Consider the following 18,038-nt stretch of genomic DNA (forward strand, 5'->3'; position numbering starts at 1 on the left):
TATAGGCGATACTGACTGTACACGCATGCAGTCAAGCAAGCACACTCGCATGCACGCACGCACGATAATGGCACCATGGCTAACATCAACTCACAAGCATAATGACATCATAGTTAACATCAACTCACATGCACAATGACATCATACCTAAACACCATTCACACTCAATGACATCATAATGACATCATCAGCATTACCTCGTCAGCGGCGTAGTGCTGTTGCGCAATGAGACGATCGCCAGCACGCACTAGCGAGCTCATTGTCTCCTCGCGGGCATCGATCTCGGCGCGCACCTGGCTATGCTTAGAGAGCTCTTCCTCGGCGCCCTGTACGTTACCCGCTGGACTGTCGCTGGAGATGATGGAGGACATGTCAGTGATCCAAGACAGCATGTCACGTACCTAGTAGCAACACACGCACACACGCACACACACACACACACACACACGTGTACACGCACACGTGCAAATACACACATACACACACAAACACACACGTACACACACACACATACACACACATACACAAAAACAACATCACACAAACAGTGTTACCAAGTGCCCTCTACCCCCATCCGTATTGCTCAGTGCCATTTTGCGGAATTTTTCAGCGTTTTCCGTACTTGTTTTTTTCAGGTCAACATTCTCACTGATTATTTATAGTGTAATTTGGAAAAAAACCAATACACACACACTTGCACATGCATGTCCATTGTCACACTGCACTTGTTGAATTTCCTATCATTTCTCACTTGTATAGTTTTTATTACCTGCGCAAATTTCTGACAAGGAACCAAGGCAAGAAGCTGGATTGAAGAAAAAGCCGAAAAAAGCTACCCCTTGCTTCAAAGAGTTGTGGTCGCTACCGCCAGGTATAACGAATAGCAAGAAGGGAATTCACTTCGCTTTCAACGATATCATCAGGCATGTGAAGTCGCACATGTACTGCGATGCGCATGAACATGCACATGACATGTACAGCGCATGACCGCATGCACTGATCCCATCATATCAGTGATGGCGAGTGATGCAGGCAGCGCTGCACTGCCTGCATCTACTCTGCAATCCGATGCGCATGAACATGCACACGACATGCACATGACATGTACAGCGCATGATACAGCGCATGATGCACATGGCATGTATACATGTACAGGTGTACAGCGCACTGCATGCAGGCTGCATGCACTCTGCGATCCGATTTGGGGTAGATCGATCGATGGCATGCACGTGGATGGGCGTCTTCTGCACCATTTTTCCCTCCTTTCGAAGACACCGTATTTTTTTTCGCTTTTCCGGGATAATTCGATTGAAATCCGTACTGCGGACAAAACATCGTTTTTCCGTAAAAATACGGACAAATACGGGCAGTTGGTAACACTGCACAAAGCACAAGAGCTCGATCATACCCCAACACACAAACGCAAACACAATACATGTAGTGTCCCAAAGGGAGGGAAGGCCATTGGCAACAGACAATTCCACGGTCATCACTAAGCTCAAACAAATCCAGCTGAAAGTGTGGTTGGTCTGTTGGTCTAGGGGTATGATTCTCGCTTAGGGTGCGAGAGGTCCCGGGTTCAAATCCCGGACAGACCCAATTTTTTGTTTTTCTTTTCCTAGTTTTTCCCAACACCACAAGAAGAAAAAGATGCAATCATTGATTACAGCAGACAGACAACACACAGCGCCGCATCATTTCCTTGTTTTTGCAAGCAGACTGAAAGCAAGTAAGGGGCCATCCGGCATTATCTTAGTTATGACCCTCCCCCACCCACCCACCCGCTTCAACAAAAAATAGATTGACTTGACAGCTAGAATGGATTGATGTTTCAGCTATCAATAATTTTCAAAACGAAACTCTCCTCAACCCACCCGAAACCCATAAACGAAACTTGTTCTCTTCGTGAAAACATCGATAATTACGGACGGCCCCTAAGTGCGCACAGAAGTCAGCATAATGCGAAGACTGACTGGGAGCCTGCTATTCTCCATTGCACCTCACATGTCAGCGGCAGCACACTGTACATCGAGAGCCAGATACAACAAGGCTGCTGCATTCATTCCCAGCTGTCAACAATTCACCAGTTTGATTTTAGAATGAATCTGCCTATCGAGCTATTGCATTACACAGTGCGGTCGAGTTGGAAACCATCACACTCGTTCAGTTCGACTCCAAGATAGAGTCAATTCATCCATCTTCCCGAAGTAGAAACTACATGGGGAAGAGATTCAGTGTGGGAATCAGTGTGGGGATCAGTGTGGGGATCAGTGTGGAAGATCAGTATGCCGGTGTGTACAAAGTGAGTTGGACACAACCCAGGATATAAACTACATTCTCCAAACAGACCCTGAGTGCAATAATCTCTCAGAAATAACTTGGGGGGGGGGGAAAGAGAGACAGAATGACGGCTTGACGGACTGACATACGGATGGCGACACAGATGAACAGACGCACACAGAAAAAGGCACACAGATACGCATGTACACACAAACAAACAGGCAACAGAAAAATACACGGACAAACGTAATACGCATTGACATGAAAACTCACAGAACCCAACAGCCTCTGCAGTTCCAGGGAATCGCGTAGTTTTAATCGACGTGCGGCACACAGTGCTTGCAGTGCCTCCCATGAAGTGCTGACATCGGTTTGTAGCGATCTGATCTGCTGTGCACTGGAGCCGGGGAACGATGCTTCCAACCGACCAGCTTCCTGGATCATACCCTGAACCTGCACTCATGTACAGATACACACACGCACGCAACGCACGCACGCACGCGTGCACACACACACGTGCACACACACACACACAACACACACACACACATACACAGCACACGCGCGTGCACGCACACACACACACACACACACACACACACACACACACACACACACACACACATACATATGTGCACACCAGTCATTGTCGCGAGGGACTCATCGTCCCCCTTCGCAACTTTACACTAACATCATATATCCAAAGTCAATACGCTCTGTTCTGTTATTCTTGCTTTGACCTCATCAACTTCGCTTTCTCGGCACAGGTGCAACATGTGAAACTCTGCAAAGCTCAGACCCTGCTCCCAAAGCCATACCTGCGTGCCGAGAGCGGCGATTTCATTCTCGAATCCTTCGTGTTTGCGCTGCAATGCCTCCACGGTGGCCACGTCACGGCCAAGATCATCTTCTGGAACAATGGCGTGTTTTTCCTGGAAGCACGGAGAGAGGATGGCCAGAATACACATGGAGAATACCAACATGTTCTCTTCCTTTCTCTGTGTGTTTGCAAGGCTTTGCATTAAGATGTATTGAACACGCTCTCAGGCAGCCACACCTCACTTCAAGCGTAGAGATTATCAACACATGCGCATAAGAACAAATGAGCATACAAACAGACAGGCAGATGGACAGATAGGCACATGGACAGACAGGCACATGGAAGTGAACACAGCGACCACTTGCAGCCGTGTGGAAAATTTACAACGGAAATTTACAACGGAAATATTCTAAAACACTGCGCCTGGGGCAGGAAATCAAACCAACTTCCATCCGTGCAAACATTTCCCACAATGCACAGTATGTAGGATGTCCAGACGCATGCTATATGGGGTGTTCCATAGTCACGTGACACCACCCATTTCATCCATATAATATAGCCAGTTTGTCTTCTATATTATAGGAGACAAACTGGCTCGATCGTCCATATTCGGCAGGAGTCTGTGGTGGTAAAGCTGGAGGCTAAATCCGTATACGGATGAAATGTGAAGCGTCACCTGACTGTTGAAAATCCCCCATTGCCTGTGTAGTGCTCACATGTATACGACTCAACAAGTCAGTGGTGTTGGCAATGAACTTGTGGATCTCGTGTGCTCCAGCCAGCCTCTTGCTGCGTGCAGTGATTGCCTCCTGCAACATTTGCCATGAGGCCCTGCAGCAGCCGATGGAAAGGAATGAACGCATGAACAAACACATGCACATCAAACACAAATGAACACGCATGTACGTACACACACACACGCACATGTACACACACACACACGCACACGTACACACACACACACACGCACACGCATGCACGTAGACACGCACACGCACACACATGTCCACAGTCACAACTGTATTTCACATTCTTAGGTGACAACAGCAGACAGAACAGTATTGCCAACTTCATCTCACACCCATCATCTACAAACACATTCAGAATTGAATCAGCCACAAGTAGTAGCAGCAGCAGCAGCAACATCAGCAGCAGCAGCAGCAGCAACAACAACACCACCAGCAGCAGCAACCGCAGCAGCATAACCATCGGTTGCTTACCGCAAGCTGTCCTGTCGCTCCTTGATGGCAACCGTATCAGAATGTCCCTCGGCAACCAGACGCCGGGCAAGAGCGTTGCAGGCCTTGAAACTCTCTGACTGACTCTGGACGGACTGTTTGAAGTCATTGAACTTCTTCAGCAGAACCTGCGAGAGTCACCAAAGTACACACACGCCACACACAAGGTGGACCGGGTTAAAAATGGTGAGGCAGGGCATTGAACATGCTACAGTCGCTATGCTATTGATCACAACACTCAACTTTGCCCCAGGTACACCGTGTATAAACAATTGCACTGATTTGGGCTCTAAATTTTGAAATTTGTCAGCGCAGCCAAACACACCCACTCACGAACACCAACAAATTATACTTCAGATGGCAGACCATATAATAAAGCTTGTTTTGAATAGAAGCCTGATTTTCAAGATAAACTGTCGGCACAGAAGCCTGGTTTTAGTGCTGATACACATACGTAGAAATACCTGGTTTGAATAGAAGCCTGATGTGAATAGAAGCCTAGCCCTGGCATCGGCTTCTACAGGAATAAGCCCGGCTTTAATACGCGACATTACGAGTAGTAAGATTCAGCGAGTTGCAACACACCTATACAAAGATCTACACACTGACCTGTAAGTGTTCAAAGTCTTTGCCGTAGTCGGTGCTTGACGCGGTCGCCAGCTGATCAGCAATCCAGCTGGCCACTTCGTTAGCCTCGCGCATGAACTGATGTAGCTTCTTCGTCTCCTCCAGCCTGCCTCGCCGTGCTGCGACCAGTGTCTGTAGACCTTCCAGCTGCTCCTCAAGTTGAGCCTGCACAGAGGCAAACAGTGAGGTAATAATACTAACATTAGGACTGTCAAATCATAAGCAAACGGGGAAATGAGGGAAATGGAGAATGAAACACCTCACAGACTCGGCCACCGGCTTCAAGCCACAACCAACACCATCCAACCCACCACAGCAACCATCCCGACACACCAACAAGAACCCGTCCCACACAGAAAAAAGAGAAAAAAAACCTATTCAAACCAAGCTGAAGCCGAAAATTCAATGCCAGAAATTCGGCACCTCCAGGCTCCCCACCCCAACAGCCATGAAGCATTAAAAAAAAGCGACCACGCCAGGATTCGAACCTGGAATCTCCTGATTCGTAGTCAGGCGCCTTATCCGTTGGGCCACGCGGCCAGTCACACATATAACACAACCTGGTTTTCTTGTTGAAGAAAGAGGACAATCACTATTGTGTTATCTATGCACGTCTTCTTATGTACATGAAGAGTATATAACCATCAAAGAGTGTGCAGCTCTGCACATGGGGTCTCCGACGGCGAAAATTCACATCACGTGTCTCAGATACGTTCGTACTACGTACAAACGAAGGATAGCGTGCGCGCAATCCGAATATCTGCCATGATCATGCTGGGGATTTGCATACCCGCAGTGAGTTGTTGAGTGCGCTATTTATTACTCCACTGCTCGCTAAAAACGAGCTGGAAACGTACAACTGCGACACTGCACCACGTGATGTGAGTTTTCGCTGTCGGCGAAACCCCATAAAAAGGTATCAGGAGTTGCACACTCTTGGGGGGGGGGGGGGGGGGGGGTATACTGTAAAACATGTAATTTTAGGTGCATCAAAATTTCGGTGCCAGGGACCTGCCAGGTTTCAGGTGTAATGTAGAATTAGGTGACCAGTTTTCCCATCACATACAGTGCATGCTCTAGTGCCTTTTAGGCGTAATTTAAATTTAGGTGCCTGTTTTCTCAACGGAAATCACCGAAATTAAAATAACACCAAAAATAACATGTTTTACAGTACTCTTGACGTCACTAAGACGTCACTAAGACGTCACTAAGACGTCACTAAGACGTCACTAAGACGTCACTAAGACGTCACTAAGACGTCACTAAGACGTCACTAAGACGTCACTAAGACGTCACTAAGACGTCACTAAGACGTCACTAAGACGTCACTAAGACGTCACTAAGACGTCACTAAGACGTCACTAAGACGTCACTAAGACGTCACTAAGACGTCACTAAGACGTCACTAAGACGTCACTAAGACGTCACTAAGACGTCACTGGGACTCTGCATGCATGCAGGTTCACGCACGCGACCTTCCCCTTTCTGTTGTTCTTGTGTCTTTCCCGTCCTTGAACTGACTTCCTTGTTTTGTTGTCTTATGGAATATATTATAATGACACCCTTGTTTCAGTACAATTATGTTGTAATAATTGGCGACGAAGATTCTCGCTCCTTGGAGAGCCTGTGGAGACCTCGCTGCATGACGTCAGCTCTCTCACTAGTTAAACGCATGCGCATGAAACATTTCTTCCTCTTTGTTCTAAATAAACAACAACTGTTGGACAAAGTTGCCCTCTCCTCGGAGTTGTAATTATTAGGCCCCAGGGTGGTATGTCCCTGGATTCATCTGTCTCCCCGTGAACAGATACGACCTCTGTCATCTTGGGTGCCTACATTGGTGATTTTGGTGACCCCGCGCAACCGGTCAGTATCAGGCTACCGCATTGTGTAGCCCAAGTGCCGGTATTCCGAACTCTCGCTGCCAGTATTTTGTTTGTGTGTTGTTCGAAGAAGAGTTAGGCGACAGGAAGCCAACACAGCTGTTGCGGCGAATGCAACAACTACTGGATGATCACATGATGGACGACGGACTGTTCCGCGAATTATACATCCTGCGGCTGCCAGAGAAGGCCCGCCTGATCCTCGCCTCGAGCTCAGAGGCATTGCCCCTGGAGGATCTTGCCACCGTGGCTGACCGAATTTTGGCAGTTTCGCCCGAAGCGAACGCGATTATAGCTCTTCGGCCTGCTGCTGCAATTATGCCGGACAGCACTGTGGCACGCCTGGAGCGGCAAATTGCTGAATTGACTGCAGCAGTGTCAGCCCTTGCTGAGCCTCGTTTCCGTGGTCGTTCCCGGAGCAGCACACCTTCGCACTCCCGGTCCAGCACACCAACACGCGACGTGTGCTTTTATTACCACCACCGATTCGGCGATCGTGCTCGCCATTGCCGGAGCCCCTGCTCTTTCAAGCGGCAGAAAAGCGTGCAGGCCAGCAAGTAGTGGCACCCTTGTCTGGCCCAGCTGGAAGTCGCCACCGTCTGCACGTCCGTGATCGGCTCTCCAAGATGCAGTTCTTGGTGGACACCGGAGCCACCGTCAGTGTAGTGCTGCCGACCTCCCAGGAGCGTCACCGTTGCCGTGGCACTCCACCACTGCGAGCAGCAAATGGCAGTACTATTGTCACATATGGGATGCGATCCCTGACGATTGACATTGGTCTCCGTCGACGATTTCAGTGGGTGTTTGTCGTGGCCGATATCATGCATCTCTCTCTCTTCCACTTACTGTTGTTTGACTTTTGTTTTGGCCTTTGTCGCCACGTCGTAAACAATTTTCACGCCCGCAATGCGCTCCTGTATATATGTATGATATTTGTATTTGTATTGCCTTTTCGCCTTGTACATGCCGCGCTTTCCTTTCTCCTTCTTTTTCTTGTTTATCGTGCTTCGCTCCTCCCGACCTCACCACTGGCGGGGGAGTACTGTAGCGGCCTGACTCACTGAGTATTACGTCGCACTGCATAATAAGCATGCGCAAGAAATGAAATCATTCTCTTTGGCCTCAACTTCTTTGTTGTCCGGCTGGCCATCGTAACCGTCTTCTTGAGTGATATCTTGCCGGAAATAAAATTGGAGCAGCAGCTACCACAGATTCAGATGACGCCGCTGCTGCAGGGAAAGTCGAAACGGCTGCCCTGATTGTTGCGTTGGCGGGTAAAGCTACGTACTCTACGCTGAAGGACTTGTGCTTTCCTGACAAGTCATTGTCTAAGAGATTTGATGAGATAGCCGATCTCTTGAAGAAACATTTTCAACCGAAGCTGGGCGTAGTGGCTGAAAGCTATCGTTTTCACAGCACCGACAAGGAACTGAAACTGTAACTGAATTCGCGAATCGGCTGAAGCGACTGGCATCCACTTGCGAATTTGACTCACATTTGGATCGCGAACCAAAGGACCAGTTCGTGCAAGGGCTACGACGCCAAGCCATCACGAAGAAATTGTTTTAGCTATGGCGAACGACAGGAAATTTGCAGATTTCTTAGCCACGGCAACGGCAGAGGAACTTGTGGCTACGCGGGCTGCAGAGCTGACATCTGCCCAAAGGGCTGCAGCCGAACACAGTGTTAGGTCAGCGCCATCATCGCTGAAGTCGCGTTCTTACAACAACAGACTTGCCAAAGCTGGCCGCAAGTGCACTGGCTGCGGCGGACAATGGCATGAGAAACGAGGGAGCTGCACTGCCTGGGGAAAGTCGTGTAATTTCTGCCACACGCAGCACCATTTCGCATCCGTGTGCAGAGCCAAGGAGAAGGTGAGCTTTGTGCACAACCTAGTGGCGGATACTGGGGAGCTAGACTCGGCAATTTCTCTGCGCTGTCTTTCGAATCGGAGATATGCTGGCATGCTGGTCAACAGAAGATGCACCTCCTAGATTTGACAACCATTTAATATTGGATGCAGAGTACCTCCAAGAGCCATAAAGTTCTATACTGCTAAATGCCAGTTTTTTTACCTGTATCCTATTCGCTGACTTTGGCATCGACGATCTGAAAGGATCAAGAGCCATTTGACAGCACTTGAGCTGCATATAGCTCAAGTGCTCTCTTCCCGCTGCTGCCAATTGATTGGAAAAGCACATGGGTGTAAAGTTTCTCTTTCATGTTGCCTCAGCCCCCCCCCCCCCCCCCCCCGGCCCCCACCTTTCTCCCTTGCCTCATCCCCTTCCACTTGCCTAGCCCCACTTGCCTTAGCCCCCCCCCCCCTCCCCCCTTGCGTTAGCCCCCTACCCTTGTCTTAGCCACTTCCCCCACCTCCCAGCAATTCTACTCTGATGACATGTTTAAAACCAGGGTTTTTCACTACACTGAAGTTACGCAATGTTGCTGGCACAGAGTACACACCTGACAAGCACCAATGGCCGGTGCATCAAAGTGACCGGACGAGACTAGGCGTTGGGACTCCTGCCCAAGCTGGTCGATCACGGAGATGTACGCTTCCACGTCCAACTCCAACGCCTGCAGGACGGAATGGACAGCAGACAAACAACAACATTCGTGTAATGATCTGAATTGACATACACTTGCAACACTTGCAACAGTAAAACACTTTTTTCAACACGACGGATCACACAGCATGGGGCTATGTTCCCAAAAACAAGCAAAACAAAAACATTCACAAAACAAATACAAACATGAACACAATACTAGGGTATTCACACGACGTGAAAGTGAACGAAAACACGTTTGTATAAAAGTGGACAACCTGCCCATCGGATTCACACAGACAACAGACCCGTGCAAATTTCGCATGCGTCTGAGCTGTGTACTCATGAACTTCAGTACTGTACTCAAGTACCCTCGCTGTTTTTACATGCGCGCAAAGCACAAACGTGGGCCTAGGACCCCTGACCAAGTTTATCAAGATTTTGCACGCGCTTGGGTCACACGAGTAAAAAGAGTACCACCCACGTGAGTTTGCGAGTCGTGCGAATCCCCTATAAGCAACAGGAGAGAAGTGAGGAATGGTGAGTAATCTAGTAAATAATCAGTGGAGCACTTGACCAGGACCTCTAGCAGTGAGGCATACACGCACATACTTCGACATCCATCCAGACCCGCTGGAACTGGTCCAGCTGGTCAGGTCATCAACGGAACAACTTGTTCGCCACCAACAAATGCATGTTTGCTGCTGAGGAAAGTATTACGTGCACCCGCTATATGATACACAAACTGTATGAAAGGCTAGGGTAGAGCCGGACAAATCAAAAACTGCTTCCACCGGTCGTGCCCATCTGAAAAAGATCATCAAACACTGAGACCAACCTTGTGCCGCGTCAAGTTTTTCTCGTCAGAGTCTTCGTCTTTTCCCACGTCCTGATTGGCCGCCAGTGCTGCTTTCTCATTCATCCATGTGTCCGCCTCGGTCGATTCAGAATAGTACTAGGACACCGCACAACGTAAAACATGCACACACGCACGCACGCACGCCCCCCCCCCCCCCCCACACACACGCACACACACGCACACGAACACGCACATGCACACACGCGCGCACGTGCATGTGCTCCGCATGAAAAAGAAAGTGAGAACGCAGACATGCTGCAATGTGCAAAGAGAACGCACACGAAATAGAAGAATTTCGCAGCCGCGCACTCATATCAAACAGTGCATTGCACCAAGTGGCAGGGGAAAAAAGAAGAAGAAAAAAGAAAGCCGTCCCCGGGTGGGCTTGAACCACCAACCTTTCGGTTAACAGCCGAACGCGCTAACCGATTGCGCCACGGAGACCTGCTTGTGGAGGATGGCGTGTGCCAAGTTCACAAACCAGATAGTGTGTGAGCAGAGTACAGTTGTGTTAGGTGATTTGCGACTCCAATTTGCAAAGCTGGCGTCCTGGATCAGTTCTGATAATTACATCCCTGTGTTAGAACATTGGTACATCCAGCAGCATTCGCACCACTCCCAGCGCATCAAGGCCGTGCAAGTCCAGGGCTACAAAATGTACTTTTCGGGCAAGCATATCTGCACATATGTGCACAAGTCGCCAAGATACTCGGAGCTCCAACAGTCCATATCCCCCGCCCCCCCCCCCCCCCCCCGCCCATCATCAGACCCATGCACAGGGTTGAATGCTTGGGGACAGTACAAGGGAAGTCTACACACCCTACACAGTGTCTGCTCCAGCGCCGGGTGAGCCGGGTAATCCACCCGGTTGGGCGGTGCTTGGACCCGGTTGAAAATATAGTACCGGGTCACCTGTGACCCGGTTGGTACTTTACACTTTCGAACTTTGAAAGGACTGACTTCATGGCTTGTATGTGTCAGATACTTCTTCTTCTTTCGTAATTTTCTAATTCCTGTCCTCTCTTTTCTAAATGCGGCTTATCCATTCGCCTTTATATCATTGGGCCTTGTTCCCGTTTATTGTCCGAATTAAAATATACCAACCAACCAGTTAAAGCATGTGACTCGGCTGGTGAGACAACGCCAGGTACATGTGTACCCGGCACCGACCCGGTTGAAATGGTTGCGCCAGGTACACGTGTACCCGGCTGTCCTACAATCCTAGAGCAGACACTGCTACAGCATATGAAAAGTTTAGAAGCAAAACGCTACAATATATTTTGTCACTTTTCGGTTAATGACCAATAAAGGATTCAATTTATGTGCAGTTTGTATCTGTGGTTCTAGTAGGATTTCTGATGTCAATTTTTCCTGAAGGTGACTCTCGACCTATTGATTACGATGAGCTCAAAATCTAAATTTCCGAAATTTGGCGCTTGTCTCCTCTTAACTCTTCAGGTCGACACGGCAATAACCAGCTGCGGTGCATACCTTCTGCGACTCCAGCGAGTGCTCCAGCATCTCGACGCGGTGAGCAGTCTGCTTCTCCAACTGTGCCCACTCCTGACGCAGCAGCTTCAGCTGAGATTGGATATCGTCCGCCGCTACCTGGCTGGTGGTCAGCAGCTCCTCACCATCGCCAAGGACGATGTCCATGCGTGGCTGATGGTTGCCTATCTCCACTTCAAACGCCTGTGAGAGCAGGACAGTGCAAAAAGAAAGAATCACAATCGTTACTGAGCACACAACTGTTCACAGATCGCGGATTACTTTTGCTTTTGGGTTCGATATTCTTTGTTTTACTGGGTTCGCATTTTCTTCATTCTTTATTTTTACCAGTTTTTGTATTGCATTTCCAATTCATTGGGTTTATTTTGCCCGTAAAAGAGGCGTTCAGTTACACGACTGTTCACTGCACCGTGTTATGTTTGCCACCACACGTCCGACTCACACTCTCAAACAGCACAGGGAATCCTGGAACAAATAACTGACTTCTTCTTGAAACTCAAGCGGATATAAAATTAGCTCCCGGGCATGATTGCCCTGGCCCGTGGCAAAGCGGTTCTATGACGTCACGTACACATACGCATCAATCGGATTACTTCCACCCAACGTAATTGAGCTATAAAAACACACAACCCGTTGAGAACAGAATACAAACCACTTGTGATAGAACCTTTCCAAGCAGATGCTTACCCAACACCAGACAAACACCACATACACACGCAGAGCAAATAACTCCAGCTCAAGCTGTTGACAATCGATTGAGCAGCTAGTGAACGCTGTGATCTACGTACCAAGGTAAAAGATTGTACTTAGAAAAAAGTTCAGCCACATTGGCTTGATCTTGAGGTCTTTTCTTGGAGTCGAGATTCTCTATTGCTATCATCAATGCAATAGACAAATGTGATACTCCCAGCCATCTCCCATATGGTCTAGTGGTTAGGATTTCTGGTTTTCACCCAGACGGCCCGGGTTCAATTCCCGGTGTGGGAACAGCTTACTTTTTTCTTCATCTTTGAGGCAATTTTTTGGAAAAGAATGCAAAAACTAAGGTCGTCCCCGGGTGGGCTTGAACCACCAACCTTTCGGTTAACAGCCGAACGCGCTAACCGATTGCGCCACGGAGACAGGCTGATGCACCAAGATGACTCCACTCACTCTATGTAAATGGGAATGACCGGAATGGATCCACACATGCAGAACATGTGTTTGAGATGCTAACACACAAAATACCCTTGTGCCGTGCCTGTTGGTGCACAGCTCAGTAATTTTCGTCACTTTCCAGTTTGCAAACCATCTGTTGTATCTGCCTTATCAACGACAAACACGTTCGGGCATCCAAGCCTTTTCAACTTCAGCCCTCACCAACGCTGTACAAAGCGTCACTGGCCCGTTTCTCAACGGTCGCGCAAATCGACCAATCAGCGTACAGCTAATGTACCAAAATTCTCAAACTTACCGTAATTCCTTGGTTCATACGTTGTAGTTTCCAAAGATTTTTTATGGGCCAACGTCTTCTTTCGATAGATACCAACAGATCGTCCGCTTCGAATTTTTCGATTTGATTGCCGTTTGGCCGAAAATTACCTCCGAAACCGGCCTCCACTCGTTTCACTTCAAGGCTTTCCAGGTGGACGGCATCGCAATTCGGAAGCGGAGAAAGGATAGCCAGTGAAAAAAGAAAAACAACGACGTATTGGTTGTCGAAATCGACCAAGAAATGAATTCAATAGACCTGTTTCCGTGCTGCGCCCTCGCGGCCCGCGCGAGTGCGAAAGGGATTCTTTCTCGACAAAACAAACAACTACTAGTACGCGCAGTACACTGACATCACTGCACTGGCTGTATATACCTTAGGAATATCCTGTTCATTTCCAAGGCATGATTGTCGCTAGTGGGAGAACTCAGCCACCTGAAGCTTTCATAAAGGAAGAAGTAGTAGGTGAATGAGTTCGCCAGAAAATGGAACGACAAGAAAATAGATACTGTTGCTTTCCGGGGCGCTCATGAGACGACGGCAAGATAGGACTGAAACGATCGACAGTCTGCCTCGACGCAAAAGAAACTCTTCTAGGAGGAGCTCGACGTGCTGTAGAGTTTGCAGTATTCTGCTGGAAGAAGACAAGAGAACTAAACTCAGACTACAGCGTGGAGCTGAAGCACGAGCGAAGCAAAAGCTGAAGCAAAAGCTGAGCGAGTTCGAAGAAATGGGGAAACACAGGAAAATGAGTGGGCGACATGATCTTTAGCTCGCGAGCTCGAAGCTCGCGCTGAGACACGCGGTGGGCACGTGCGCCTACGGGTAGCGCGGCCAGCCACCATGTTTTCAAAATGGAGGTCGACGCTTTTGAAATCCGTGTAGACGATGGTGAGGGCTGAACTTTGAAAAGGACAATCAGCCTACCCAACACATCCAGCTACATAAGCATACAGTCAACAAGTCTCGGTTGGAGGTCAATACTTTGCAAAAACACCATAGCAAGAATGAAGAAGGGCTGAGGCTTCCTGCAGCTTCATCTCTGAAAGGAATTCAGGTGGACACACCCATTCCCATAGCGCCGCACGTCCGAACCAGTTCCGCTACTTTACAACGTCTCGGCACTGGGAATGGGTGTGTCCACCCGAATTCCTTTCACCATAGCAAGAAGTTCCCATAGACATCAGTTGGACGTAAAAAGCTTTGCAAACGTTCCCTGCTGGCTTGTAGAGCCCCATTCTCTAGGAGATATCTACGTCCGCTCTGTTTCAATGTCCAGCATAAGCGAACGTGTGGATCAAGCAACTGCTTAGTTGACGCTGCCGCGGGAATGCGCATAATAATAATAATAATAATAATTTGATAACCGCAATCAATAAAACTAGCTGAACCGACATTTGTGTACTTTATTCATGCAATGTAAAAACGGTGGAGACGATGTGCAATAAAACGATGAAAATATGAAGAAATGGTGTAGGGAAAAAATATATGGATTCAAACAAGTTTTCGTACAACACTCATCAGGAATCGTCGTTGTACTAAAGGACACTGAAACAAAAATTGAACTATTATAGAAAATCTAAGTTACAGAAATAACACTAAGAGCAACAACAGTGAAATTTACAAGTGTGAATTTTAACAATCAAAGCGAGAAATGAACAAAGGAGAAAGGAAGGAAAGACAACGTGATAACACATAACAGCAGTACATTACACCTAGAACATTAACGGCCAAGCTTGGCCGCACTAAACACGACACGTTACTTGAACAATTTCAACCCAATTATACTATCTTTCTGTACACACAAATTAGGCTTGTACAGACGCTGATAGATAGCTTCCAACACTTTTAACTGTAGTCCATAACCATGACGACCACGGCACAATACAGTGAACGAAGAGTCGGAATACGAATTGCAACAATCAGGACTAGCTAGCAGATGATTGTACACTGAAGACTTGCTACCACGAAACCTACGCACAACACTAACACTCTCACCGGCATTCTCACCATCACTCCCATCACTGCTCTCCGACTCACTGCTCCTTCCGCCGTCCGCTCCATCCTCCGCTTCCTCTGTACTCTCTCTGTCTCGTCCATCCCGCCTGACCGGGTCCATTGAAGTCAACTCGGCCGTCACCCTGCTATCACATCCCTCCTTTCGCCCTTGTCCGCTGAGTGCGTAGCTTCTGTTGTAGTTGGCTGTTGATCGTCTTGGTCTTTCAATTGTGGGCTTGGATGGTGGATTAGTTGTGGTTGCTGTAGATTGCGTTGTTGGTGTTGGTGTGGGAGCTACTGATATGCAAGGTGGGTCTTTTTGAGTCGGCATTTGTAGTGTTAATGCAGCTGTCAGTGTTGCTCGCGGTCTCCCACTGGCAATATTTTCATCGTTTTATTGCACATCGTCTCCACCGTTTTTTACATTGCATGAATAAAGTACACAAATGTCGGTTCAGCTAGTTTTATTGATTGCGGTTATCAAATTATTGTCTCCTCGCCGTGTGTTTAAATAATAATAATAATAATAATAAACGTTCCCTGTGGCCCTGCCCTGCCCTGCCCTGCCCTGCCCTGCCCTGCCCTGCCCTGCCCTGCCCTGCCCTGCCCTGTAGCCAGGCCTCACCTGCATTTTCTTGATGAGATTATGTACCCCGGTGAGGCTGCCACCGTACGCCGTGCTCGACGCAATCGTCATGTGCTCGCGCAGCCAGGCCAGCTCATCTTCTGCGTTGCGATGGAACTGGTGATAGCGCTGGCTGTCTTCCAGCTGCGAGCGACGATCGGCTACGGGCTCGTGAAGGTTGGAGAATCTGAACAAGGAGAAGGAGAAGACAGGCAAGACCGGAGAAGACTTTGTCATTCCATGTGACAATCAAGAACAAGACTGCAAGGGAGCACTGACATAAGTTCGCATTTTGTTTGTAAACGTAACGCATTTCGAATAGACTCTACCCCCCCCCCCCCCTTACCTCCCCCCCCCCCCCCTGTAATCGAAAGTCTTATCGCACACTTTCCGTGTACTACATGAGCATGCCATTGACATACTACCATGCCATACATTTATTATACCTGTAAATGTACATGCCAGTTGTACAATCCCATGAATGTCTTGCTAGTGACTGGCGAAGGCATAGTACTGTAGCCAGTCCAGGCACTGTAGTCAGTCCACGCACTGTAGCCAGTCCACGCACTGTAGCCAGTCCACGCACTGTAGCCAGTCCACGCACTGTAGCCAGTCCACACACTGTAGCCAGTCCACGCACTGTAGCCAGTCCACGCACTGTAGCCAGTCCACGCACTGTAGCCAGTCCATGCACTGTAGCCAGTCCACGCACTGTAGCCAGTCCACGCACTGCATAGGTAGATGTACTGACATCATCTACTTTTCTTTTTTCTTTTTACGGAGGCTGTGGATCAGCCATATAACATAGCACTCGCGTAGCACTCACCTTTCAGCCACTTCAACGTGCTTTGCTTGGATGTTGTCGGCATTGAAGTGATTACTAGCCAACAGAGCATCGGCCATTTCACCGAGCTGCTGCATCTGCTTCTCACGCACGCCAATATCCGCCTCCATAAGCTACCAAACAACATTACAGGAAGGCAGGACATGAACCAGCAGGGATAAAATCAATATGCCACAAAAGGCAGAAACACACACACCCAAACCACCAAATAAGGCAAATGCATTCAAACAGCCAAATAAGGTTGAGAACCAATAGCCATAGCATGTTACCGCAGCCGACAACAAAACCTGGACGGAATCTCACGTCGTAGGGTCTACTTCAACATCTGTGCAACAGTGAAACACTATTTGCATGGCCCTAAATGGCTTGCTGTTGCTTCCGCTTCAGCTTACCTGGTGTTTCTTGAGGAGATGCTGAACACTGCCAAGGTCTTTGCCGAGATCAGAGCTAGCCAGCAGCACCTCACAATCACGCAGCCACATGTGTGCGTCGTCAAGCGCACGGTTGAACTGCGACTCCGCCAAGGCCTCTTGCAGACGCTGCAGAGCACAGACGGTTCATATCCAGGTGCACGCGCATACATGTGCACACAGACGTAGAACGTTTTTTGGAACGCGTGTCGAAGCCAGTTAGTTTGCTTACTTCAATACAGAGACATGATCAATGAAATGCAGTCTCGTGGAGTCAGTGAGTGCCCCGTGCACCAGGGCATGCCTGGCCCAGTGTTTGCATGCAGGGCTGGTACTGCATCTCCTGATGTTTCTACACGAATTTGACAGGCGTACATGCAAGTCCGGATTGTAGATAATACGCATTACAAGACAAACATTTTGAAACCGCCAGGGTTGTTTACTAACGAGGGTCGACCTGAACATACCAACATCTACACAGCAACATCATCACACCAATCTTCACTGATTACCTGTCCTTTCTTGGAGGAGGATTCTGCCAAGCCGTCCCACTGTTGCGTGAGCTGTTCCACACGGATGCTGATATCCGTTGGTGAGTAGTGATTGCCACTCAGTAACTCTTCTCCAGTCTGACAACATGTAGGGAGGAGAGAGAGAGAGAGAGAGAGAGAGAGAGAGAGAGAGAGAGAGAGAGAGAGAGAGAGAGAGAGAGAGAGAGAGAGAGAGAGAGAGGAGAGCGTTATATAAGTACTCTTGTTATATAGATACTCGTGTGCACAGCGCATAGTAGTAATATATCTACTTCTGTAGCACTAGCATTATCACACTGCACATGCTCTTGTTCATGCCCCCCCCCCCCCCCCGACCTACTGGTGCTGGCTGGATGCTTCTGTGAATGGAGATTATGACACAACAAATGGCGACGAAT

General features: G+C 48.5%; 1 protein-coding gene and 5 non-coding genes across 6 annotated transcripts in view; 2 read left to right on the forward strand and 4 right to left on the reverse strand.

The window, feature by feature from the left end:
- The window catches only part of LOC135821038 (spectrin beta chain-like), a 181,080-nt gene that overhangs the window by 91,137 nt on the left and 71,905 nt on the right, over positions 1-18,038 (reverse strand). Inside the window, exons 37-49 of the mRNA XM_065334099.1 lie at positions 17,623-17,739; positions 17,093-17,239; positions 16,683-16,813; positions 15,857-16,043; positions 11,745-11,945; positions 10,233-10,349; positions 9,312-9,425; positions 4,948-5,130; positions 4,321-4,466; positions 3,817-3,931; positions 3,099-3,212; positions 2,554-2,733; positions 198-401 (exon numbers count right to left, since the gene is read on the reverse strand). Of these exons, the coding sequence (XP_065190171.1) occupies positions 198-401; positions 2,554-2,733; positions 3,099-3,212; positions 3,817-3,931; positions 4,321-4,466; positions 4,948-5,130; positions 9,312-9,425; positions 10,233-10,349; positions 11,745-11,945; positions 15,857-16,043; positions 16,683-16,813; positions 17,093-17,239; positions 17,623-17,739 (1,956 nt within the window). The remainder of the gene's footprint in view (positions 1-197; positions 402-2,553; positions 2,734-3,098; positions 3,213-3,816; positions 3,932-4,320; positions 4,467-4,947; positions 5,131-9,311; positions 9,426-10,232; positions 10,350-11,744; positions 11,946-15,856; positions 16,044-16,682; positions 16,814-17,092; positions 17,240-17,622; positions 17,740-18,038) is intronic.
- Positions 1,527-1,598, forward strand: Trnap-agg (transfer RNA proline (anticodon AGG)). Its single transcript has one exon. It is a non-coding gene; the product is annotated as a tRNA-Pro (tRNA).
- On the reverse strand, positions 5,433-5,505 carry Trnar-acg (transfer RNA arginine (anticodon ACG)). Its single transcript has one exon. It is a non-coding gene; the product is annotated as a tRNA-Arg (tRNA).
- Positions 10,624-10,697, reverse strand: Trnan-guu (transfer RNA asparagine (anticodon GUU)). Its single transcript has one exon. It is a non-coding gene; the product is annotated as a tRNA-Asn (tRNA).
- On the forward strand, positions 12,678-12,749 carry Trnae-uuc (transfer RNA glutamic acid (anticodon UUC)). The gene has a single exon. It is a non-coding gene; the product is annotated as a tRNA-Glu (tRNA).
- On the reverse strand, positions 12,811-12,884 carry Trnan-guu (transfer RNA asparagine (anticodon GUU)). The gene has a single exon. It is a non-coding gene; the product is annotated as a tRNA-Asn (tRNA).

The sequence above is a fragment of the Sycon ciliatum genome, chromosome 7, assembly GCF_964019385.1.
Source record: "Sycon ciliatum chromosome 7, ocSycCili1.1, whole genome shotgun sequence".
Classification (NCBI taxonomy): Eukaryota; Metazoa; Porifera; class Calcarea; order Leucosolenida; family Sycettidae; genus Sycon; species Sycon ciliatum.